Source organism: Salmo trutta, chromosome 31, assembly GCF_901001165.1.
Source record: "Salmo trutta chromosome 31, fSalTru1.1, whole genome shotgun sequence".
Classification (NCBI taxonomy): domain Eukaryota; kingdom Metazoa; phylum Chordata; class Actinopteri; order Salmoniformes; family Salmonidae; genus Salmo; species Salmo trutta.
In genome coordinates, this window is record NC_042987.1 from 28,908,554 (window position 1) to 28,934,774 (window position 26,221).

The 26,221-nt window shown below is 43.6% G+C and overlaps 2 protein-coding genes across 3 annotated transcripts in view; both read right to left on the reverse strand.

The window, feature by feature from the left end:
- LOC115169880 (acyl-coenzyme A thioesterase 11-like) overlaps positions 1-15,092 on the reverse strand; it is a 23,364-nt gene extending 8,272 nt beyond the window's left edge. For both annotated transcript variants that reach the window (XM_029725948.1, XM_029725949.1), the window contains exons 1-3: positions 14,774-15,092; positions 3,074-3,270; positions 228-297 (exon numbers count right to left, since the gene is read on the reverse strand). In XM_029725948.1, the coding sequence (XP_029581808.1) occupies positions 228-297; positions 3,074-3,239 (236 nt within the window). In that variant the 5' untranslated portion in view covers positions 3,240-3,270; positions 14,774-15,092. The remainder of the gene's footprint in view (positions 1-227; positions 298-3,073; positions 3,271-14,773) is intronic.
- Positions 15,093-15,228: 136 nt separating this feature from the next.
- mrpl37 (mitochondrial ribosomal protein L37) lies at positions 15,229-24,608 on the reverse strand. Its single transcript, XM_029725950.1, has 7 exons — positions 24,110-24,608; positions 23,740-23,923; positions 21,493-21,608; positions 20,998-21,183; positions 20,717-20,871; positions 15,639-15,842; positions 15,229-15,416 (listed from the first exon to the last, which is right to left on the reverse strand). Exons 1-7 carry the CDS (start codon positions 24,489-24,491, stop codon positions 15,339-15,341), a joined length of 1,305 nt encoding a protein of 434 aa, XP_029581810.1. The 5' UTR covers positions 24,492-24,608; the 3' UTR covers positions 15,229-15,338.
- Between the last annotated feature and the right edge of the window lie 1,613 nt (positions 24,609-26,221).

Sequence of the window (26,221 nt, forward strand, 5' to 3'; positions counted from 1 at the left end):
TCTCACTGTTCAAATAAACATACCATTAAAATTATAGACTGATCATTTCTTTGTAAGTGGGCAAACGTACAAAATCAGCAGGGGATCAAATACTTTTTTCCCCCACTGTATGTCTAACATGTAAAGGTATACCACCCGGACCAAGGCTTCTTGTCAAAGAACACCAAGTCCAGAACGACTTTGATAACTTATAATGAGGAAGGTGAATCAACAACACAGACACTTACCCAATAGTGTGTTCAAAGTGGATGTCATCGACCGAGGCGGTGACACAAGGACACCCAGCATGCCTTTCAGCTGTGTTGAGTAAGAACACAGTGACTTGTCACTTCCTGTCTAGAGGGTGAATGTACATAGCTACTTCAATTAGCTCGTACCCCTGTATATCGACTCGGTACTGGTATTCCCTCTATATAGCCATGTTATTTTTACTCGTTATTGTTATTCACTGTGTATTCATTCCTCGTGTTATTATTTTATTTAAAAAAATAATAATTTTAGCCCCTTTTTTCCCCAAATTTCATGATATTACGATCTTGTCTCATTGCTGCATCTCTCCAACAGGCTCGGGAGAGGTGAAGGTCAAGCCATGAGTCCTACGAAACATGACCCGCCAAACCGAGCTTCTTAACACCAGCCCACTTAACCCGGAAGCCAGCCGCACCAATGTGTCGGAGGACATTTTCACACCCTAATCTGTTTCACCTTCTTGTGCTTGCCTCCACCCCCCTCCAGGTGTCACACATTTTCCCCATTATCCCCTGTGCATTTATACACCGACTACTTTGCAGACAAAGTTCTGTGTGTCAAATTGGAGGGCCTGTTGTCCGGACCTCTGGCAGTCTCTATGGGTGTACCACAGGGTTCAATTCTCGGGCCGACTCTTTTCTCTGTATATATCAACGATGTCGCTCTTGCTGCGGGTGATTCCCTGATCCACCTCTACGCAGACGACACCATTCTGTATACATCTGGCCCTTCTTTGGACACTGTGTTAACTAAACTCCAAATTAGCTTCAATGCCATACAACACTCCTTCCCTGGCCTCCAACTGCTCTTAAATGCTAATAAAACCAAATGCATGCTTTTCAACCGTTCGCTGCCCGCACCCGCCCGCCCAACTAGCATCACTACTCTGGACGGTTCTGACCTAGAATATGTGGACAACTACAGATACCTAGGTGTCTGGCTAGACTGTAAACTCTCCTTCCAGACTCATATCAAACATCTCCAATCCAAAATCAAATCTGGAATCGGCTTTCTATTTCGCAACAAAGCCTCCTTGACTCATGCTGCCAAACTTACCCTAGTAAAACTGACTATCCTACCGATCCTCGACGATGTCATCTACAAAATAGCTTCCAATACTCTACTCAGCAAACTGGATGCAGTCTATCACAGTGCCATCCGTTTTGTTACCAAAGCCCCTTATACCACCCACCACTGCGACCTGTATGCTCTAGTCGGCTGGCCCTCGCTTCATATTCGTCGCCAGACCCACTGGCTCCAGGTCATCTATAAGTCTATGCTAGGTAAAGCTCCGCCTTATCTCAGCTCACTAGTCACGATAACAACACCCACCCATAGCACGCGCTCCAGCAGGTATATCTCACTGGTCATCCCCAAAGCCAACACCTCCTTTGGCCGCCTTTCCTTCCAGTTCTCTGCTGCCAATGACTGGAACGAATTCCAAAAATCGCTGAAGCTGGAGACTTATATTTCCCTCGCTAACTTTAAACATCAGCTATCTGAGCAGCTAACCGATCGCTGCAGCTGTACATTGTCCATCTGTAAATAGCCCACCCAATCTACCTACCTACCTCATCCCCATTTTGTTTTTATTTACTTTTCTGCTCTTTTGCACACCAGTATCACTACTTGCACATCATCATCTGCTCATCTATCACTGCAGTGTTAATCTGCTAAATTACTTCGCTACTATGGCCTATTTATTGCCTTACCTCCTCACGCCATTTGCACACACTGTATATAGACTTTCTTTTTTTCTATTGTGTTGACTGTACGCTTCTTTATTCCATGTGTAACTCTGTGTTGTTGTTTGTGTCGCACTGCTTTGCTTTATCTTGGCCAGGTCGCAGTTGTAAATGAGAACTTGTTCTCAACTAGCTTACCTGGTTAAATAAAGGTGAAATAAAAAAATACCTGTGTTTTCTGTTTGTCTGTTGCCAGTTCGTCTTGTCTCATCAAGCCTACCAGTGTGTTCTTTCCGTACTCGTGTTCTCTTTTGTCCCTGTTTTCTAGTTCTTCCGGTTATGACCATTCTGCCTGACCTGACCCCGAGCCTGCCTGCAGCTTATGGACTCGGCCCTGTATTTCCGACCTCTGCCTGACCTTGACCTGTCGTTTGCCTGCCCCCTATTTTGTAAATAAACTTCTGTGGTTTGAACTGTCTGCATCTGAGGCTTATCCTTAGCTCTGATAGAAACATCGTTCAATTGACAACCAAAGTCAGCCTTCAGGTACCCGGCCCGCCACAAGGAGTTGCTAGAGCACGGTGAGCCAAGTAAAGATATAATAATAGATATGTTACAGTTAATACTGTATGGACTACTGCTCAACATTACAACACACTTAGCCTTGTGTGCGAAGTGTGTTGGTTCTAGTGAGTGTAAGAGTAATTTTCTCATGATAGCCATTTACGTCACAGCAACACATCAGTAGGAACAGTATGGTCTTTCAGTCACTAAATACTGTTCATATTTTTTCCCTTAAACTGAGTAACAAAAGTTACAACTCTACAAAGAATATTTAATCTGCTATCATCAGCACAGTCTATTACTCCAGGAGTTTAGGTGACAGTGAAGTATTCAGACGTCCTAGGAACATCTCAGCTGTTTTTATCTGTGAAAAAATGCTGGTCAGTGTCACAAAATATTACAGTGTTACATTGTGTTTATGTTTCATAGTGAGAAACTATGCCATCTCCGTCTATGCAAAGGCCTTACTGAGCACGATGCGGGTGTATATGAGATATCATTCAATCAACTAATCTATCATCCAAAACTGGATCAATAGGCCTATTCCCACAGGCCCATTGTGAGTGAGAACACACCTGAAAGACAGGCTGTAGAGTCCATCCATTTGAGCAGCTGACCCACACTGAGCTCCTGCCGGTGGTTGGCATGGCAGGGCATCACTATCTGGCTCTTCTTTACCTCTGTAAGGTTCCTGAACACCTCCTCCCCCTCCTCCGCCATCTCATCCTGGGGTCTGCTCATCTTAGGGTCTCAGAGATCTTAGGTCTCCTCTCTAGGAAAGGTAATATAACGCTGGTCAATGAAAATGCATTTCATTTGAGTGACCTAGTGACCAACATGTTATCCATGCAAAATGTGGCTATAGAATAATACATTTTTAGGAAGAATACAGAGCAACAGCAAAGAAAACTCTGTGGCAGTAGTCCTTGCCTGCCCCATGACATACCCGACCTCAAATCTACACAGGAGATGTGACAGATTATTGCACAGTGATTGCAAAATCTTGTTCTGGAATAGGAGCTTCCCCTAACATAGCCGGCTAAATAACAATGCTAGTTCATTCCATTTGACAGCTTAAAGTACCGTCGTATAAAGTTTAGCAGCAAATTTTCATATCAAGACTATAAGTGTATAGCTAAGCTATCTGAGCTACCAGCATAAATGGGCATAGCTAAGTACCTCACCTCTACGATGATTCCACGTACGGAGTTGAGCGTAGACTATAATTTTTTTAATGAACCTCCGACTCACCATGCAGTCAATACTGAAAACATTTAAATTCTAAAACCCTTACTGTGTACCTATGTTTGTCCTCTGTGTGCCTTTCTTTGCTTGCTAAAATACATACTTTTTAATTAAATGTTAATCAAATACAACCACCGACTGTTTCACCTTGTTAAGATTCAATTGGCACATTCGTGATGAGTTGCCATCTTAGTGTAACAGTAATGAGGAAACAGTCGGTGGTTGTATTTGATTAACCTTTTATTAAAAAGTATGGATTTCAGTAATCCAAGAAAGGCAAACAACAGAGGACAAACATAGGTACACGGTAAAGGCTTAAGAATTTACAAATTCTGGTCTGCGATCAAAAAAATCATTGTGGATTTGAGGTACTTGACTAGAACGGGAAGTTCACTCGTGGGTGCCAGGTTGCTAACTACAGAGAAAAGTTCACTCCAAAGTACCAGTCTGGTCTCATAGGCTAGATGTAACATAGTAAACTAAAAATCTGGGATACTCAAATTAGTATGATACACTATATATACACAAAAGTATGTGTACACCACCTTCAAATTAGTGGATTTGGCTATTTCAGCCAGACTCGTTGCTGACAGATGTATAAAATCGAGCACACAGTAATGCAATCTCCATAGACAAACAATGGCAGTAGAATGGCCTTACTGAAGAGCTCCATAAAACTTTCAACGTGGCATCGTTGCCACCTTTCCAACAAGTCGGTCCGTCAAATTTCTGCCCTGCTAGAGCTGCCCCGGTCAACTGTAAGTGCTGTTATTGTGAAGTGGAAAAGTCTAGGTGCAAAAACGGCTTAGCTGCAAAGTGGTAGGCCACACAAGCTCACAGAACGGGGCCACCGAGTGCTGAAGCACGTAGTGCGTAAAAATTGTCTGTCCTCGGTTGCAACACTCACTACTGAGTTCCAAACTGCCTCTGGAAGCAACGTCAGCACAAGAACTGTTCGTCGGGAGCTTCATGAAATGGGTTTCCATGGCCGAGCACCTGCACACAAGCCTAAGACCACAAGGCTCAATAACAAGCGTCGGCTGAAGTGGCGTAAAGCTCGCCACTATTGGACTCTGGAGCAGTGGACACGCGTTCTCTGGAGTGAAGAATCACGCTTCACCACCTGGAGACGAATCTGGGTTTTGCGGATGCCAGGAGAATGCTACCAGCCCCAATACATAGTACAAACTGCAATGTTTGGTGGAGGAAGATAAATGGTCTGGGGCTGTTTTTCATGGTTCGGGCTAGGCCCCTTGTTTCCAGTGAAGGGAAATGTTAAGGAAACCGCAGACAATGCCATTTCATGGTCTGAGCAAAAGGTCAGATACTTTTCATTATTTTTCATGTTTAAATAGAGATAACATGGCAATAAAAAAAATATGTACTTGTGTAGGAACCTCTAAAGAACCATATTTGATAGGTTTTTAACATATTTTGTTTTTGTTTCTTCAGTGCAACGTTGTACAGTTAGGCTAACATTTTTTTTGCCTCAGGGCAACGTTGTGCATTTTGGATACCTTTCAGGGCAAAATCATGCTCAATGAAAGATGTAAAATTCTGTAAAATGATGGCCTTAGTCAATGTTTTTGCCAAAATACCCACTGACATTCATAGGAAATAGACACAGGAACTTTCTATAGGTGAAAGTAGTCTAATCGAGCATACTCTCTGACAGCGAGGACAATGATCTTTAGGACACTGCGAGGAAGAATGGACCCCAGAATCAGGTGTGGCGTACAGCAGGTCAGCCACCAGGGGGAGACTCGTCGAGGCCTGGTGACAGACGGAGTATACATTACAAGGCGGTGGCTCCATCTGTTGGACGTGCTAGGTCTCGACGGGCTCTCCGGCCAGGACTAATTGGGGCTGATTGGGAGCTGGTGAGTAATCAAGGGCTGATTGCTCACCAGCTGTGCCCATAAAGCTGCCAGAAGGGCAGCACACAAGGAAGAGCGGGTGTAGAAAGGACTCCTGTGTAGTTGGGGACGGTTGCAGAGGTATGAGGAGGGAGTTCAGTTTTTGTGTCTGACAGGATACAGCGAGACCCGGAGCCCAGAAGACGGTATCCCGGAGAGGGTCTCATGGGGAGACCTATCCTTTTCTTTTTGATTTATTATTTAAATAAACACCCTTGAAAACGAGCTAATCATACTCTGTCCGTGTCTGATCTGTGTAGACGTCTTTTTTACATTTACGTCATTTAGCAGACGCTCTTATCCAGAGCGGTCTTGACCAAACCCCCTGGTCTACCACACAGGTTTGAGAGGCAGTGATATACTAGTTCATGCCCAACTTGTAAGAGTGCTTGTTTCTACTAAACTCAGCAAAAAAAGAAACGTCCTTTTTTCAGGACCCTGTCCTTCAAAGATAATTCGTAAAAATCCAAATAACTTCACAGCTCTTCATTGTAAAGGGATTAAACACTGTTTCCTATGCTTGTTCAATGAACCATTAACAATTAATGAACATGCACCTGTGGAACGGTCATTAAGACACTAACAGCTTACAGACGGTAGGCAATTAAGGTCACAGTTATGAAAACTTAGGACACTAAAGGGGCCTTTCTACTGACTCTGAAAAACACCAAAAGAAAGATGCCCAGGGTCCCTGCTCATCTGCGTGAACGTGCCTTAGGCATGCTGCAAGGAGGCATGCAGATGTGGCCAGGAAAATAAATTGCAATGTCCGTACTGTGAGACGCCTGAGACAGGACAGACAGCTGATCATCCTCGCAGTGGCAGACCACATGTAACAACACATGCACAGGAACATCACACCCGGGGGACAGGTACAGGATGGCTACAACTGCCTGAGTTACACCAGGAACACACAATCCCTCCATCAGTGCTCAGACTGTCCGCAATAGGCTGAGAGAGGCTGGACTGTGGGCTTGTAGGCCTGTTGTAAGGCAGGTCCTCAACAGAAATCACCGGCAACAACGTCGCCTATGGGCACAAACCCACTGTCGCTGGACCAGACAGGACTGACGAGTCGCGGTTTTGTCTCACCAGGGGTGATGGTCGGATTCGCGTTTATCATCGAAGAAATGAGCGTTACACCGAGGCCTGCACTCTGGAGCGGGATCAATTTGGAGGTGGAGGGTCCGTCATGGTCTGGGGCTGTGTGTCACAGCATCATCTGACTGAGCTTGTTGTCATTGCAGGCAATCTCAACGCTGTGCGTTACAGGGAAGACATCCCCCTCCCTCATGTGGTACCCTTCCTGCAGGCTCTTCCTGACATGACCCTCCAGCAAGACAATTCCACCAGCCATACTGCTCGTTCTGTGCGTGATTTCCTGCAAGAAAGGAATGTCAGTGTTCTGCCATGGCCAGCGAAGAGCCTGGATCTCAATCCCATTGAGCACGTCTGGGACCTGATGGATCGGAGGGTGAGGGCTAGGGCCATTCCCCCCAGAAATGTCTGTGAACTTGCAGGTGCCTTGGTGGAAGAGTGGGGTAACATCTCACAGCAAGAACTGGCAAATCTGGTTTAGTCCATGAGGAGGAGATGCACTGCAGTACGTAATGCAGCTGGTGGCCACACCAGATACTGACTGTTACTTTGATTTTGACAAGAGGTTGACCGATTAATTAGGGCCGATTTCAAGATTTCATAACAATCGGTAATCGGCATTTTTAGACGCCGATTGTGGCCGATTATATTGCATTCAACAAGGCGACTGCGTGGCACGCGAGTGCAGCAAGGAGCCAAGGTAAGTTGCTAGCTAGCATTGAACTTATCTTATAAAAAAACAATCGATCTTCACATAATGACCTGTTAACTACACATAGTTGATGATATTACTAGATTAACTAGCTTCTCCTGTGTTGCATATAATCATATATCATCAAATCACAGCCTACTTCGCCAAACAGGTGATGATTTAACAAAAGCACAATCATTGCACGAATGTACCTAAAAATCAATACACAGAAGTATATTTTTTTAAGCCTGCATATTTAGTTAAAAGAAATTCATGTTAGCTGGCAATATTAACTTTGGAAATTGTCACTTTCATTGCACGCAGAGTCAGGGTATATGCAACATTTTGGGCCGCCTGGCTCGTTGCGAACTAATTTGCCAGAATTTTACATAATTATGACAAAACCTTGAAGGTTGTGCAATGTAACAGCAATATTTAGACACCCGTTCGATAAAATATGGAACGGTTCCGTATTTCACTGAAAGAATAAACGTTTTTTTTTCTTTTCGAAATTATAGTTTTCGGATTTGACCATATTAATGACCAAAGGCTCGTATTTCTGTGTTTACTTTATTATAATTAAGTCTATGATTTCATATTTGATAGAGCAGTCTGACTGAGCGGTGGTAGGCAGCAGCAGGCTCGTAAGCATTCATTTAAACTTCCCTGCGTTTACCAGCAGCTCTTCGCAATGCTTGATCACAGCGCTGTTTATGACTTCAAGCCTATCAACTCCTGACATTAGGCTGGCAATACTAAACTGCCTATTAGAACATCCAATAGTCAAAGGTATATGAAATACAAATGGTAAAGAGAGAAATAGTCGACATGTCATAATTCCTATAATAACTACAACCTAAAACTTCTTAACTGGGAATATTGAACCACCAGCTTTCATATGTTCTGATCAAGGAAATTAAACGTTAGCTTTTTTACATGGCACATATTGCACTTTTAATTTCTTTCTTTTAACACTGTGTTTTTGCATTATTTAAACCAAATTGAGCATGTTTCATTATTTATTTGAGACTAAATAGATTTTATTTACGTATTCTGTTAAGTTAAAATAAGTGTTAATTGTTCATTCAGTATTGTTGTAGTTGTCATTATATATATATATATATATATACACACACAGTTGAAGTCGGAAGTTCACATACACCTTAGCCAAATACATTTAAACTCAGTTTTCACAATTCCTTACATTTAATCCCAGTACAAATTCCCTGTTTTAGGTCAGTTAGGATCACTACTTTATTTTAAGAATGTGAAATGTCAGAATAATAGGAGAGAATTATTAATTTCAGCTTTTATTTCCTTCATCACATTCCCAGTGGGTCAGAAGTTTACATACACTTAATTAGTATTTGGTAGCATTGCCGTTAAATTGTTTAACTTGCGTCAAACGTTTCAGGTAGCCTTCCACAAGCTTCCACAATAAGTTGGGCGAATTTTGGCCCATTTCTCCTGACAGAGCTGGTGTAACTGAGTCAGGTTTGTAGGTCTCCTTGCTCGCATACGCTTTTTCAGTTCTGCCACAAATTTTCTATGGGATTGAGGTCAGGACTTTGTGATGGCCACTCCAATACCTTGACTTTATATATACAGTTGAAGTCGGAAGTTTACATAAACTTAGGTTGGAGTCATTAAAACTCATTTTTCAACCACTCCACAAATTTCTTGTTAACAAACTATAGTTTGGTGCGAAAAGTGCAAATCAATCACAGAACAACAGCAAAGGACCTTGTGAAGATACTGGAGGAAACAGGTACAAAATTATCTACATCCACAGTAAAATGAGTCCTATATTGACATAACCTGAAAGGCCGCTCAGCAAGGAAGAAGCCACTGATTGTCACGTCTTGACCAGTAAAAGGGGTTGTTTGTTATTGTAGTTTGGGCAGGGCGTGGCAGGGGGTGTTTGTTTTATGTGTTTCGGGGTTTTTTGGTTAATGTTCTATGTTAGTATATTTCTATGTTCATTCTAGTTTTTCTATTTCTATGTTTGGTTTATTGGGTTGACCTTCAATTGGAGGCAGCTGTTCCTCGTTGCCTCTAATTGAAGGTCCTATTTAGTAGGGGTATTTTTCCATGGGTTTTGGTGGGTAGTTGTTCCGTGTATAGCGTTTAGCCTTACAGGACTGTCTTCGTCGGTGTTTGTTATTTTGTTCAGTGTTCACGTTCCTTCTCAATAAAGAAAATGAGTATACACATTCCCGCTGCATTTTGGTCTACTCCATACGACGAACGTGACAGAACTACCCACCACAAACGGACCAAGCAACGGAGGAAGGAGCAGCAGGAGGAATATAAGGATTCATGGACATGGGAGGAGATCCTGGATGGGGCAGGACCATGGCACCAGGCTGGGGAGTACCAGCGCCCTAAGGAGGAGCTGGAGGCAGCCAATCGAGGCGTTATACGCGCCGATTGGCAAGTGCGAGAGGCAGCCCCAAGAATTTTTTTGGGCCGGGCACACGGGGAGAGTGGCTAGGTCAGGTAATAGACCTAAGCCAACTCCCCGTGCTTATTATGGGGAGCGACGAATGAAGAAGGCACCGAGCTATGCAGAAATGCGCACTGTATTGCGAAGAAGCATTCAAAGGCCGGTGCGATTGATGGAAGCTCCTCAGCGTGGCCAGGCTATATTGAGCACTCAGCCAGGAAGGGTTGTGCAGGCTGTATGCTCCAGACCTCCAATACGTCTTCAGGATCCGGTTTACCCTGTTCCTGCTCCTCGTATTAGCCTTGAGGTGCGTGTCCCTAGTCTGGCGCCTCCAAAGCCAGCCCCATGCACCAGGCCTTTAGTGCGCCTGCCCAGTCCAGTACGTCCTGTTCCTGCTCCTCGCACTAGCCTTGAGGTGTGTATTACCAGTCTGGCGCCTCCAAAGCCAGCCCCACGCACTAGGCCTTTAGTGCGCCTGCCCAGTCCAGTACGTCCTGTTCCTGCTCCTCGCACTAGCCTTGAGGTGTGTATTACCAGTCTGGCGCCTCCAAAGCCAGCCCCATGCACCAGGCCTTTAGTGCGCCTGCCCAGTCCAGTACGTCCTGTTCCTGCTCCTCACACTAGCCTTGAGGTGTGTATTACCAGTCTGGCGCCTCCAAAGCCAGCCCCATGCACCAGGCCTTTAGTGCGCCTGTACAGCCCGGAACCGGCGCTGCCAGAGTCGTCCGCCAGTCCGGCGCTGCCAGAGTCGCCCGCCACGAGGGTCCCCAGTCCGGGGTCGGCGGCGAGGGACCTCGCTCTAGCGGCGCCACCAAAGTGGGGTGAGCCAATGGTGGAGCGGGGTCTGCGTCCCACTCCTGAGCCACCTCCATAGGGGGGAGGATTGGGAAGGGGGGGGTGTAGCACAAGAACCGTCGGTGACGGTGGCCACCCTCCCTTCCCTCCCTTTAGTTTGGGATTATTTTTGTTTTGGGGTTTCTTTGTGTTTTTTTGTTTGAGGTGCATCCGGGGTCTGCACCTTTGGGGGGGGGGGGGGGGGGGGTACTGTCACGTCTTGACCAGTAAAAGGGGTTGTTTGTTATTGTAGTTTGGTCAGGGCGTGGCAGGGGGTGTTTGTTTTATGTGTTTCGGGGGGTTTTGGTTAATGTTCTATGTTAGTATATTTCTATGTTCGTTCTAGTTTTTCTAGTTCTATGTTTAGTTTATTGGGTTGACCTTCAATTGGAGGCAGCTGTTCCTCGTTGCCTCTAATTGAAGGTCCTATTTAGTAGGGGTGTTTTTCCATGGGTTTTGGTGGGTAGTTGTTCCGTGTATAGCGTTTAACCTTACAGGACTGTCTTCGTCGGTGTTTGTTATTTTGTTCAGTGTTCACGTTCCTTCTCAATAAAGAAGATGAGTATACACATTCCCACTGCATTTTGGTCTACTCCATACGACGAACGTGACACTGATCCAAAACCGCCATAAAAAAGCCAGACTACGGTTTGCAACTGCACATGGGGACAAAGATCGTACTCTTGGGAGAAATGTCCTCTGGTCTGATGAAACAAAAATAGAACTGTTTGGCCATAATGACCATCATTATGTTTGGAGGAAAAAAGGGGAGGCTTGCAAGCCAAAGAACACCTCCCAACCGTGAAGCACAGGGGTGGCAGCATCATGTTGTGGGGGTGCTTTGCTGCAGGAGGGACTGGTGCACTTCACAAAATAGATGGCATAATGAGGATGGAAAATTACGTGGATATATTGAAGCAACATCTCAATACATCAGTCAGGAAGTTAAAGCTTGGTCGCAAATGGGTCTTCCAAATGGACAATGACCCCAAGCATACTTCCAAAGTTGTGGCAAAATGGCTTAAGGACAAATAAGTCAAGGTATTGGAGTGGCCATCACAAAGCCCTGACCTCAATCCTATAGACAATTTGTGGGCAGAACTGAAAAAGCGTGTGCAAGCAAGGAGGCCAACAAACCTGTCTCAGTTACACCAGCTCTGTCAGGAGGAATGGGCCAAAATTATTGTGGGAAACTTGTGGAAGGCTACCCGAAACGTTTGATCCAAGTTAAACAATTTAAAGGCAATGCTACTAAATAATAATTGAGTGTTTGTAAACTTCTGACCCACTGGGAATTTGATGAAAGAAATAAAAGCTGAAATAAATCATTCTCTCTACTATTATTCTGACATTTCACATTCTTAAAATAAAGTGGTGATCCTAACTGACCTAAGACAGGGAATTTTTACTTGGATTAAATGTCAAGAATTGTGAAAAACGGAGTTTAAATGTATTTGGCTAAGGTGTATGTGAACTTCCGACTTCAACTGTATATACATATGAAAATCAGCTTTTTTTGGTCCTCCAATAATCGGCATTGGCGTTGAAAAATCATAAAATCAGTCAACCTCTAATTTTGACCCCCCCCCCCCCCTTTGTTCAGGGACACATTATTCCATTTCTGTTAGTCACATGTCTGTGGAACGTTTTCAGTTTATGTCTCAGTTGTTGAATCTTGTTATGTTCACACACACACTTTTTTTGCTGAATTTATATTTCACTTAATAAATGTTATGAAAATATCCGATTTTCCTTGGTGTTTTAGTAGCTTTATGGCACAGCGTTTCCCTGACGAAAAAAATTATATTGGTCTCTGGGGTCAAAGTATATATTTTTTATTATTGATACATTACCCGAAAGCCTAAATCTTCCAAAAAATAAGATGGATAAAAATGTATTATGAAAAAACAAACTGTGTGCAGTAGAGGGTTAACCCTTTAGCCTAACTCCTAATCTTGGGGTGGCAGGTAGCCTTGTGGTTAGAGCGTTGGGCAAGTAACCTAAAGGTTGCTAGATTGAATCCCCGAGCTGACAAGGTAAAAATCTGTCGTTCTACCCATGAACGAGGCTGTTAACCCACTGTTCCTAGGCTGTCATTGTAAATAAGAATATGTTCTTAACTGACTTGCCTAGTTAAATAAAAAACCTTAACCCGTAACCTAGCTAACGGTTAGCCACCTAGCTAACATTAGCGTTCGCCTGGTCATTCCTACCATGCGGTGCCTTTTGGTCCTCATGTTTTTCAGGAAAAGTATATATTTACCAGTCAGAAGTTTGGACACACCTACTCGTTCAAGGGTTTTTCTTTATTTTTACTATTTTCTACATTGTAATTGAAATGCATTCCAGGTGACTACCTCATTAAGCTGGTTGAGAGAATTCCAATTGTGTGCAAAGCTGTCAAGGTAAAGGGTGGCTACTTTGAAGAATCTCAAATATAAAATATATTTTGATTTGTTTAACACGTTTTTGATTACTACATGATTCCATATGTGTTATTTCATAGCTTTGATGTTTTCACTATTATTCTACAATGTACAATAATCTATGGATTTCATATGACTGGGAATACAGATATGCATCTGTTGGTCACAGATACCTTCAAAAAAAGGTAGGGATGTGGATCAGAAAACCAGTCAGTATCTGGTGTAACCACCATTTGTCTCATGCAGCACAACCCATCTCCCTCGCATAGAGTTGATCAGGTTGTTGATTGTGGCCTGTGGAATGTTGTCCCACTCCTCTTCAATGGCTGTGCGAAGTTGCTGGATATTGCCGGGAACTGGAACACACTGTGGTACACATCGATCCAGAGCATCCCAAACATACTCAATGGAATTGTGTAGAGATCCTTGCGACATGGGGCCATGCATTATCATGCTGAAACATGAGGTGATGGCAGGGGATGAATGGCACGACAATGGGCCTCAGGATCTCGTCACTGTATCTCTGTGCATTCAAATTGACATCGATAAAATCCAATTGTGTTCGTTGTCCAAAGCTTATGCCTGCTCATACCATAACCCCACCGCCACCATGGGGCATTCTGTTCACAACGCTGACATCAGCAAACCACTCGCACACACGATACTATACATGCTGTCTGCCGTCTGCCCGGTACAGTTAAAACCGGGATTAATCTGTGAAGAGCACACTTCTCCAGCATGCCAGTGGCCAGCGAAAGTGAACATTTGCACACTGAAGTCGGTTACGACGCCTAACTGCAGTCAGGTCAAGACCCTGGTGCGGACGACGAGCATGCAGATGAGCCTCCCTGAGACAGTTTATGCAGAAATTATTCAGTTGTACAAACCCACAGCTTCATCAGTTGTCCGAGTTGTTCAAGGCTTATGGTAGAGAAATGAGCATTCAATTATCTGGCAACAGCTCTTGTGGACATTCCTGCAGACATCTGTGGTATTGTGTTGTGTGGCAAAACTGCACATTAAAGAGTGGCCTTTTATTGTCCCCAGCACAAGGTGCACCTGTGAAATGTTTACTAACATGGATGTAAACAAATTTGTGCAGAACATTTTAAAGAAACACGCCTTGTGTGTGTATGGAAAGTTTCTGGGATCTTTTATTTCAGCCCATGAAACATGGGGCCAACACTTTGCATGTTGCATTTCCATTTTTGTTCAGTATATTTAATACCTAATATTTTTCATAAGTTGATGAATAGCAGCCGGGGACATGGCAAAAACGACGACACACACTAAAAACAAAATGCATAAAATTCACTTCGACATCCATATATTTGCGTTTTTATAGTAAAGGACACTTAACTTGATATTTAAAGCCCTTTGGAATCCACATTTTACACTAAATAAGGTGATATTTCCTGGGGGCACCGGGCTATAGGAATGACCCAGGCATCTAGCTAATGTTAGCCACAACAAATTGGAATTCGTAACATATCATACGAAATGGATGATGGACATCCACAAATTAATATCATACCAGACCAAACGTAACAAATCAACAAAATGGCAACAGAGCAGCGAGGACACAAAGAACAGTCTGGTGCTTTTGTCGATGAACTTACCTCAAAAGTTATAACACGCACAGGAATATCCCATTGGGCTTTTTAGCTTGTGCACTCTACCCATGTACAGCGTAGACTATCTCGGGCGCGTTTCAGCTTGTTATGACAGCGTGGTAGGACATGGTGCAGCATGAAATGGCTACTGCTGCCAACACCACCTCACACCAAACCACATTTTAAGGTGGAATGGATAATTTCACCAGCACATTTCATTGTATGACATACAATCCACCTTAATTGTGTGACATATGTATCCATTTAATAAATTCTGGAAACAAATTAAGCATCTCAAAATAATGCGTTTGTCATAATGACATACATTGCTACATTTCCACAATGCTATTTTGGTTATTTTCTTAAGCGATAAGAGATATGGATCACAATCCTCTTCTACAGATCTAATTCAAAACTGAGCCGAGGGTAGAGAAACACAATGCAATTTTAGACTGATGAGCTAGAGTATCTAGGGTCTCTTTATTTTCAGATATTACAGTAATGACAGTAGAAATAGGAAGGTTATGAATAGTGGAACATTATTGTTTTGGTGCTGTTTAATGTAGCTAGTTCACACAGCTCCATGCAGAAAGAGGGACAGGAACTTCTGGAAGGTTTCAGGCTTGTACCCAGATAGACCTGGTGGTATCTGCAGGGGCAAAGCAGAGAAAACAAAACCTGTTCATTTTGATGTTTGAAATACCATTTGTATAAAATCTAAGCTACTAAGTAAAATGGATTCCCTGTTACTATCCATTTCTGTTTATAACAGATGTGGGACCCTATAAGGGTGTACAGTGTATTTTATAACGGTTTGATTATATAACTTTTGAAAAGAGACAAATAAAGAAAAAAACGAAGTAGTTCTTACCTGCACCACCCTCTTCTTGATGAGGGGGCGGACCTTGGCGAAGTCGTACAGCAGCTGGTCATTCTCCACCCACACCTGGTTCTTGACCCCCTCGTCAGCCTGCAGGTCTGTGGTGTTGAGCTGGAACACCACATACTGGAACATCCGGCCGTTGGTGGCCACCGACTGGACCACTATGGGCTGCTCCAGCACCCCAGGCTTAGTCTGAAGGGAGGGGGAAGAGAGGTTGAACAACATAGTGTTGAGCGTTTAAGGTTTGGTTTCGATTATATTTGTATCTTTTTTTTATGCACTATGCATTATGTGGGATGAATGCTGTAACACAGAATAAAACAATTAATACAATTTTCATGATGGTAGTGACTGCCAATTACTGCTTATCACTTCAAATTTTATTGGTCACATACACTTGCATTAACATCTGCTAACCATGTGTATCGAAATACTTGTGCTTCTAGTTCCGACAGTGCAGTAATATCTAACAAGTAATCTAACAATTCCCCAACAACTACCTAATACACACAAATCTAAAGGAGTGAATGAGAATATGTACATATAAATATACTGCTCAAAAAAATAAAGGGAACACTTAAACAACACATCCTAGATCTGAATGAAAGAAATAATCTTATTAAATACTTTTTTCTTTACATAGTTGAATGTGCTGACAAAATCACACAAAAATAATCAATGGAAATCCAATTTATCAACCCATGGAGGTCTGGATTTGGAATCACACTCAAATTTAAAGTGGAAAACCACACTACAGGCTGATCCAACTTTGATGTAATGTCCTTAAAACAAGTCAAAATGAGGCTCAGTAGTGTGTGTGGCCTCCACGTGCCTGTATGACCTCCCTACAACGCCTGGGCATGCTCCTGATGAGGTGGCGGATGGTCTCCTGAGGGATCTCCTCCCAGACCTGGACAAAAGCATCCGCCAACTCCTGGACAGTCTGTGGTGCAACATGGCGTTGGTGGATGGAGCGAAACATGATGTCCCAGATGTGCTCAATTGGATTCAGGTCTGGGGAACGGGCGGACCAGTCCATAGCATCAATGCCTTCCTCTTGCAGGAACTGCTGACACACTCCAGCCACATGAGGTCTAGCATTGTCTTGCATTAGGAGGAACCCAGGGCCAACCGCACCAGCATATGGTCTCACAAGGGGTCTGAGGATCTCATCTCGGTACCTAATGGCAGTCAGGCTACCTCTGGTGAGCACATGGAGGGCTGTGCGGCCCCCCAAAGAAATTTCCACCCCACACCATGACCGACCCACCGCCAAACCGGTCATGCTGGAGGATGTTGCAGGCAGCAGAACGTTCTCCACGGCGTCTCCAGACTCTGTCACGTCTGTCACGTGCTCAGTGTGAACCTGCTTTCATCTGTGAAGAGCACAGGGCACCAGTGGCGAATTTGCCAATCTTGGTGTTCTCTGGCAAATGCCAAACGTCCTGCACGGTGTTGGGCTGTAAGCACAACCCCCACCTGTGGACGTCGGGCCCTCATACCACCCTCATGGAGTCTGTTTCTGACCGTTTGAGCAGACACATGCACATTTGTGGCCTGCTGGAGGTCATTTTGCAGGGCTCTGGCAGTGCTTCTCCTGCTCCTCCTTGCACAAAGGCTGAGGTAGCGGTCCTGCTGCTGGGTTGTTGCCCTCCTACGGCCTCCTCCACGTCTCCTGATGTACTGGCCTGTCTCCTGGTAGCGCCTCCATGCTCTGGACACTACGCTGACAGACACAGCAAACCTTCTTGCCACAGCTCACATTGATGTGCCATCCTGGATGAGCTGCACTACCTGAGCCACTTGTGTGGGTTGTAGACTCCGTCTCATGCTACCACTAGAGTGAAAGCACCGCCAGCATTCAAAAGTGACCAAAACATCAGCCAGGAAGCATAGGAACTGAGAAGTTGTCTGTGGTCCCCACCTGCAGAACCACTCCTTTATTGGGGGTGTCTTGCTAATTGCCTATAATTTCCACCTGTTGTCTATTCCATTTGCACAACAGCATGTGCAATTTATTGTCAATTAGTGCTGCTTCCTAAGTGGACAGTTTGATTTCACAGTAGTATGATTGACTTGGAGTTACATTGTGTTGTTTAAGTGTTCCCTTTATTTTTTTGAGCAGTGTATATGGATGAGCGATGGCCGAGTGGCATAGGCAAGGTGCAATAGATGGTATAAAATACAGTATATTCTTATGATATGAGTAACGTAAGATATGTAAACATTATTAAAGTGGCATTGTTTAAAGTGAATAGTGATCCATTTATTAAAGTGTCCAGTGATTGGGTGTCAATGTAGGCAACAGCCTCTCTGAGATAGTGATGGCTGTTTAGCAGTCTGATGGCATTGAGATAGAAGCTGTTTTTCAGTCTCTCGGTCCCAGCTTTGATGCACCTGTACTGACCTTGCCTTCTGGATGGTAGCGGTGTGAACAGGCAGTGGCTTGGGTGGTTGTTGTCCTTGATGATCTTTTTGGCCTTCCTGTGAGATCGGGTGCCGTAGGTGTCATGTAGGGCAGGTAGTTTGCCCCCGGTGATGCATTGTTCAGATTGCGCCACCCTCTGGAGAGCCTTACGGTTGAGGGTGGTGCAGTTGCCGTACCAGGCTGTGGTACAGCCCAACAGGATGCTCTCGATTGTGCATCTGTAAAAGTTTGTCAGGGTTTTGGGTGACAAGCCAAATTTCTTCAGCCTCCTGAGGTTGAAGAGGTATTGTTGCATCTTCTTCACCACACTGTCTGTGTGGGTGGACCATTTCAGTTTGTCTGTGATGTGTACGCAGAGGAACTTAAAAACTTTCCACCTTCTCCACTGCTGTCCCTTCGATGTGGATAGGGGGGGAGCTCCCTCTGCTGTTTCCCGAAGTCCACAATCATCTCCTTTGTTATGTTGAGTGAGAGGTTGTTTTCCTGACACCTCACTTACTCCCTGTAGGCTGTCTCGTCGTTGTTGGTAATCAAGCCCACTACTGTTGTGTCGTCTGCAAACTTGATGATTGAGTTGGAGGCGTGCATAGGCACGTAGTCGTGGGTGAACAGGGAGTACAGGAGGGGGCTTAGCACGCACCCTTGTGGGGCCCCAGTGTTAAAGATCAACGAAGTGGAGATGTTGTTTCCTACCTTCACCATCTTGGGTGGCCCTTCAGAAAGTCCAGAACCCAATATTGCACAGGGCGGGGTTGAGACCCATGGCCTCCAGCTTGATGATGAACTTGGAGGGTAGTATGGTGTTGAATGCTGAGCTGTAGTCAATGAACAGCATTCTTACATAGGTATTCCTCTTGTCCAGATGGGATAGGGCAGTGTGCAGTGTGATGGCGATTACGTCATCTGTGGACCTGTTGGGGTGGTATGCAAACTGAAGTGGGTCTAGGGTGGAGGTGATATGATCCTTGACTAGTCTCTCAAAGGACTTCATGATGACAGAAGTGAGTGCTACGGGGCGGTAGTCATTTAGTTCAGTTATCTTTGACTTCTTGGGTACAGGAACAGTGGTGGCCATCTTGAAGCATGTGGGGACAGCAGACTGGGATAAGGAGAGATTGAATATGTCCGTAAACACACCAGCCAGCTGGTCTGCGCATGCTCTGAGGAAGCGGCTAGGGATGCCGTCTGGGCCAGCAGCCTTGCGAGGGTTAACATCTTTAAATGTTTTACTCACGTCTGCCACTGAGAAGGAGAGGGCGCAGTCCTTGTTAGCGGGCCGCGGCGATGGCACTGTATTATCCTCAATGCGGGCAAAGAAAGTGTTTAGTTTGTCTGGAAGCGTGACGTCGGTGTCCGTGACGTGGCTGGTTTTCTTTTTGTAGCCTGTGATTTCCATAATTTATTCACATTACTTTAATAAAATATTTCAGTTGTTCTGTATATTTGATGACTTTTTTTATTTCATTCCAAGTCATCATCTCTATAGAGCTGCTGCCTACTGTGTGCTGTCTGACATATCACTATTTTGTAGTTCTTCATAGTAAATAAGGCATACTTATATGACTCCTGAATACCAACTATCAATCATTTCGATAATATATTTTCAGGTAGAGATACCTCACGAAGCAACAGCTGCTCTCTAGATCACCTCACGATCATGCAGTCTTCGGTCTCTTCTGTAGTAGGCGTAAAAGAAACAGACCGGACAAGAAGATGCGCAATGAATTATGGTCATTGTCACTAAACTGTGAAAAATATTGGCCTGTTGAAAACTCCCTACTACATTGCACAGTTAATCTCTAGAGAAACTGTGCAATGTTCGCATTGAGCTAACAGAAAAAAACAGAATGAAATGGAATTCAAATAACTGAACAGACATCGGTCAATTAGTTGTTTAAAAAACGGGGGGAAAAAAATAGAAAAAAAACCCCACAGAAATGTAGGTTAATCGCTCAACACTAGACGCGTGACCCACATACACAATCAGTGGAGGGAGAAATCGGTGGAGGATGTGTTCATTGTTGCAGCTTAATTTCAATGAAAGCCACGTTTGCAATCATATTGTGTGTAACAATGCACAGGAACTCTGTCAGGGTGGAATAGTCCATTATTATGAACCAGTCCGTGGGTGATTAATGGCACTTGTTTCTACTAGTGTAAGAAAAACTAGATTTGTATTAATATTGATATGAAATATATGTATGGAAATAAATTATTGATCTTTTATGAATTATTATTCGTCTGTATGGATTCACAAACTTTTTTTGGGGCCTTTTTTGTCAACAATGTGGCTGGCCTCATTAACCTGGGCACAGTACCCAGGCAAAAAACCCATCCCTCCCCATTTCATTCACAAATCTGTAAAGATTCACGCAGATTTTGCTGCTGCTGAACCAACCTGCTGAAGCAAGACAGAATGAGAGCGATGAGCTGAGCAGCCCACGACTGTGTGTGGTTTGTCTCGGGTTGGGGGGCCTCAAGCGGAGCCAAGCAGAAATCCTGATCAAATCTCTATCTCATTCAATCCCTTTTTATAATTTCTGTTACAAATGTGTACCTACTACCCCTGTGTAATAAAGTACTGGACATTATACCATTATGTAATTAATTTACGTGTAAGGTTACAAACAGCCTTTACCCCGTGGAGAGTGTGAGCACGAGCCAGGGCGTTCCCGAAGGCAAACATGATCATCTTAGCACGGAGCTGCTCAGGAAGGAGAGTGACAGGGGTGTCTCCTGCCTCCAGGAGGAAGAGGGTGTGGGCATGAGGGTAAGGGTAGTCCTCCTTGAAGCCTGAAGGAACAGAGGTTTAATTGTGAGTTCATTCCTGACCTGAATTCAACATTTCCATTGTTCTACATACAAATTGTATGGATCTGTAGCTGTAATGACTGGTTGATTGACAAACAGTAGTATTGCCTGTATGGTTCTGCTCCTCGTAGACCTGGACACTCTGCAGGTCGATGGTGGGAGAGATTGGGTAGAACGTCTCCAGGACATGGTCGGCCGTGCTCTGGACCTCCTCTTTCCCAGCAAGCACTGGGAGAGGGGCCATGCTGTTGAGCAGCAACCCATTCTGCCCTCGCACCTGGAACAAGTCTTCACCTGGAGGACAGGTGGCCAGGAAGAGGTGAGATAAAACAGCTAAGCTATTGGTCAATGGTGTGTAGTAGTAGCCTATGTACTGTGGCTATCCTGTCTATCTCATAGATATTAAATAATGGGCCCTGGACACGTTACCTACTAGTGGGACTTAGGGGGTTGATTTTGGTCTGGGTACAACTTGATGAGGAGATGGGCAATAGTGTTATTTCAGTAACACTAAAACAACAAATACATTCAAAGTCCAGTATAATACTGTATTTACCACTATTGCATAATGCTATTGAATGAGGTCAGGGGTCACGGGCCTACCTCTGCTCCATGTGGCAGCCAGACTGTATTTCTCCGCCAGGATCCTCCTGCCAAGCCCAGGATGACTGACCTGCAGGCTCCCACACAGGTGGATCAGGCTCCTCAGCAAAGCCACACTAGAGAAACAAAGGACAGAAGAGAGATGCCACATGTCAGCCCAGAGACAGTGGAATTAATGTTCAGAGACCCAAGCTGGCCCAGCCATGTATTTTGTGATTCTGATGTGAATGAAAACCTGTGACACCAGACAAAGACAATTATGGGTCATGGGCTAGTTTGTTTGCGTTCATCTGAGTAGTGGTCGACTAGACTAGAGGTCGACCGATTAATCGGAATGGCCGATTAATTAGGGCCGATTTCAAGTTTTCATAACAATCGGAAATCGGTATTTTTGGACACCGATTGTTTTTTTTTTTTACACCTTTATTTAACAAGGCAAGTCAGTTAAGAACACATTCTTATTTTCAATGACGGCCTAGGAACGGTGGGTTAACTTCCTTGTTCAGGGGCAGAACGACAGATTTTTACCTTGTCAGCTCGGGGATTCAATCTTGCAACCTTATGGTTAACTAGTCCAATGCTCTAACCACCTGCTTTACATTGCACTCCACGAGGAGCCTGCCTGTTATGTGAATGCAGTAAAAAGCCAAGGTAAGTTGCTAGCTAGCATTAAACTTATCTTATAAAAAACAATCAATCAATCATAATCACTAGTTAACTACACATGGTTGATGATATTACTAGTTTATCTAGCCTGTCCTGCGTTGCATATAATCGCTTAGGTACACGTTGCTCCAACGTGTACCTAAACATAAACATCAATGCCTTTCTTAAAATCAATACACAAGTATATATTTTTAAACCTGCATATTTAGTTAATATTGCCTGTTAACATGAATTTATTTTAACTAGGGAAAATGTGTCACTTCTCTTGCAACAGAGTCAGGGTATATGCACCAGTTTGGGCCGCCTGGCTCGTTGCGAACTGTGAAGACTATTTCTTCCTAACAAAGACAGCCGACTTCGCCAAACGGGGGATGATTTAACAAAAGTGCATTTGCGAAAAAAGCACAATTGTTGCACGACTGTGCCCAACCATAAACATCAATGCCTTTCTTAAAATCAATACACAGAAGTATATATTTTTAAACCTGCATATTTAGCTAAAAGAAATCCAGGTTAGCAGGCAATATTAACCAGGTGAAATTGTGTCACTTCTCTTGCGTTCATTGCACGCAGAGTCAGGGTATATGCAACAGTTTGGGCCGCCTGGCTCGTTGCGAACTAATTTGCCAGAATTCTACGTAATTATGACATAACATTGAAGGTTGTGCAATGTAACAGGAATATTTAGACTTATGGATGCCACTCGTTAGATAAAATACGTAACGGTTCCGTATTACATTGAAAGAATAAACGTGATAGTTTCTGGATTCGACCATATTAATGACCTAAGGCTTGTATTTCTGTGTGTTATTATGTTATAATTAAGTCTATGATTTGATCGAGCAGTCTGACTGAGCGGTGGTAGGCACCAGCAGGCTCGTACGCATTCATTCAAACAGCACTTTCGTTTTGCCAGCAGCTCTTCGCAATGCTTGAAGCATTGCGCTGTTTATGACTTCAAGCCTATCAACTCCCGAGATTAGGCTGGTGTAACCCATGTGAAATGGCTAGCTAGTTAGCGGGGTGCGCGCTAATAGCGTTTCAAACATCACTTGCTCTGCATGGGTAACGCTGCTTCGAGGGTGGCTGTTGTCGATGTGTTCCTGGTTCGAGGCCAGGTAGGAGCGAGGAGAGGGACGGAAGCTATACTGTTACACTGGCAATACTAAAGTGCCTATAAGAACATCCAATAGTCAAAAGTATATGAAATACAAATCGTATAGAGAGAAATAGTCCTATAATTCCTATAATAACTACAACCTAAAACTTCTTACCTGGGAATATTGAAGACTCATGTTAAAAGGAACCACCAGCTTTCATATGTTCTCATGTTCTGAGCAAGGAACTTAAACGTTAGCTTTCTTACATGGCACATATTGCACTTTTGAGGCTAAATTGATTGTATTGATGTATTATAATAAGTTAAAATAAGTGTTCATTCAATATTGTTGCAATTGTCATTATTACAAATACATATTTTTTTAAATCGGCCGATTAATCGGTATTGGCTTCTTTTGGTCCTCCAATAATCGGTATCTGTGTTGAAAAATCCTAATCGGTCGACCTCTAGACTAGACTCACCAGAACTTTTCTCTGGACGGTCGTTCCTCTGTGGTGTCCCAGAAGCGAGCATGCCTGATGGCATTCTGAACTCGCTCATCCTGGTTTTCAATCTGATTGGCTGAGAACGAAGCCAATGACAAAACCTGGTCCGGAAGTCCCTTCGTCAGCTTGGATTTAGTGAGCCACAGTGCTTGCCTGACACCTGTAACATAGGAATAAATATTAAAGAGAATACACACAATTGATTTATTTTTATTTTATTGATTTCTATATTTTGGCCTCCAATTGACATTTAGTGGCATCTCTTTTGTTGACTTATATCTTCCATTTGTCTAATACAGGATCAATAATAGGAGCCAACAGTTTATAAAACATTAATAGAAAATACCTTCAAGTGCGTTTGTCCTTTGGTTAAATACGAAGCAAGACTTCTCTTTATGGAGTGGCATTTCTTCCTCTTTCGGCGCATAATAATGAGAGGGGTCGTTCCAGTCTCGCACCCAGGTAGGGAAAGAGGGCTTTGCCAACCCAGGAACATAGTGCATTCTATCGCCATAGGTAATGCGCTCGAGTCCGGGTATGTCCACCTTGACTCGCGGCTTTTTTCTCGGCGGTACCTTCGCACATATACTGCAGGTGACATTGAAATATCGATGCCCATGGACACTGCTCCCTCCATGTGTCGAGCTGATTCTTACCTCTTTTAAAAGCGTCGTTTTCGCAAGCAAAGGAGCTGCGGCCTTAAAAAGTTGTGCTGTTTCTTTAAACATTTTGCTAAGTATTATTTATCTTTATAAAGTAATAATTATCTAAAGCATCTTCTCGTTACACGTATCACTGTAGGGCGCCGCCATCTTTTTCACCCGTACTGAGGTTCAAAGCAATTGGTAAACGACCAGTGTGGTATACTACCGCCTCCAACAGGATGGGAGTGGAACCCACATGCAAAATAGGCCTTGTCCAAAAATGAAAGCGTCCTTACTTCTTTCCCAATACTTGGTGGAAGGAAAAATGCATTTTGACAGGTGAGAAATAGTGTATTCGTTAATCTGTTCAATCATATCAAATATGTGAATACTTTGATGAGAAGTATGGCCTTTTCATATTTTTGGATGGAAATAGAGAACATCATTTGATCTAAGTCTGGGGGCATTGTCCTGTCAGAATTTTCGCATTTGATAAATGTAATTCCAGTCATGATGTCAAACACAATCAGAGTCATGTATGTTCATGTTCTTTAATTGAGATAACAAAAATGAAGATTATTTCTATTTAACCTTTAGGTTAGGTTTGTAGTATTTCATATAGATGGGCTCAGCCTAGTTTTTATGCTTTTTACAGACACAATATCAGGAAATCAGGAAAAAAAATTGCTGCTTCAGAACCATCTGTACCTTTTCAGACAAAAGTAACACTGACATACAAAAATATACTGAACAAAAATATAAACACAACATGCCACAATTTCAATGATTTTACTGAGTTATAGTTCATTTAAGGAAATCAATCAATTTAAATAAATAAATTAGGTCCTAATCTATGGATTTCACGACTGGGCAGGCCCACCCACTTGGGAGCCAGGCCCACCAACTGGGGAGCCAAGCCCAGCCAATCAGAATGAGTTTTTCCCCACAAAAGGGCTTTATTACAGACAGAAATACAGTTTCATCAGCTGTCCAGGTAGCTGGTCTCTGACGATCCCGCATGTGAAGAAGCCGGATGTGGAGGTCCTGGGCTGGCGTGGTTACACGTGGTCTGTGGTTGTGAGGCCAGTTGGACGTACTGCCAATTCTCTAAAATGACATTGGAGTCGGCTTATGGTAGAGAAATGAGCGTTCAATTCTCTGGCAACAGCTCTTGTGGACATAACTGCAGTCAGCATGTCAATTGCACACTCCCTCAAAACTTGAGACATCTCTGGCATTGTGTTGTGTGACAAAAGTGCAGACTTTAGAGTGGCCTTTTATTGTCCTCTTACAAGGTGCACCTGTGTAATGATCATGCTGTTTAGTCAGCTACTTGATATGCCACAGCTGTCAGATGGATGGATTATCTTGGCAAAGGAAAAATGCTCACTAACATGGACGTAAACAAATCTGTGCACACAATTTGAGAGAAATACGTTTTTTGTGCATATGGAACATTTCTGTGATCATTTATTTCAGCTAATAAAACATGGGACCAACACTTTACATGTTGCGTTTATATTTTTGTTCAGTGTAGTTCCGATTATGACAATGGAATGAATGATGGAATGGAATTGAATGACATAAATAAGGACAACCCAAGAAGAGTCTTCTTCAGATTGTTCACCTCCATACTGTACATCCCTGTTTTGTGCCAACAAGAGGCAGGAGGCAGAGATGACCAGGAGGGAACAGAAGGCAATGAAGGAGAGACTGAGTGAGATAGAGAATTTTAGTGTACTAGGTAAGAACACAAAGACAGAAAATTATGAAAGAAAAAGAGGACAGAAGACATTGGGGAACACAAATATGGA

Excerpts from the sequence above, each read along its gene's own strand:
- mrpl37 (XM_029725950.1), bottom strand. The coding sequence starts at position 24,491 with ATGTTTAAAGAAACAGCACAACTTTTTAAGGCCGCAGCTCCTTTGCTT. Across the intron at positions 23,924-24,109 it reads AAGGACAAACGCACTTGAAG|GTGTCAGGCAAGCACTGTGG; the intron begins GTATTTTCTATT and ends CCTATGTTACAG. Across the intron at positions 21,609-23,739 it reads CCGTCCAGAGAAAAGTTCTG|TGTGGCTTTGCTGAGGAGCC; the intron begins GTGAGTCTAGTC and ends TTGTTTCTCTAG.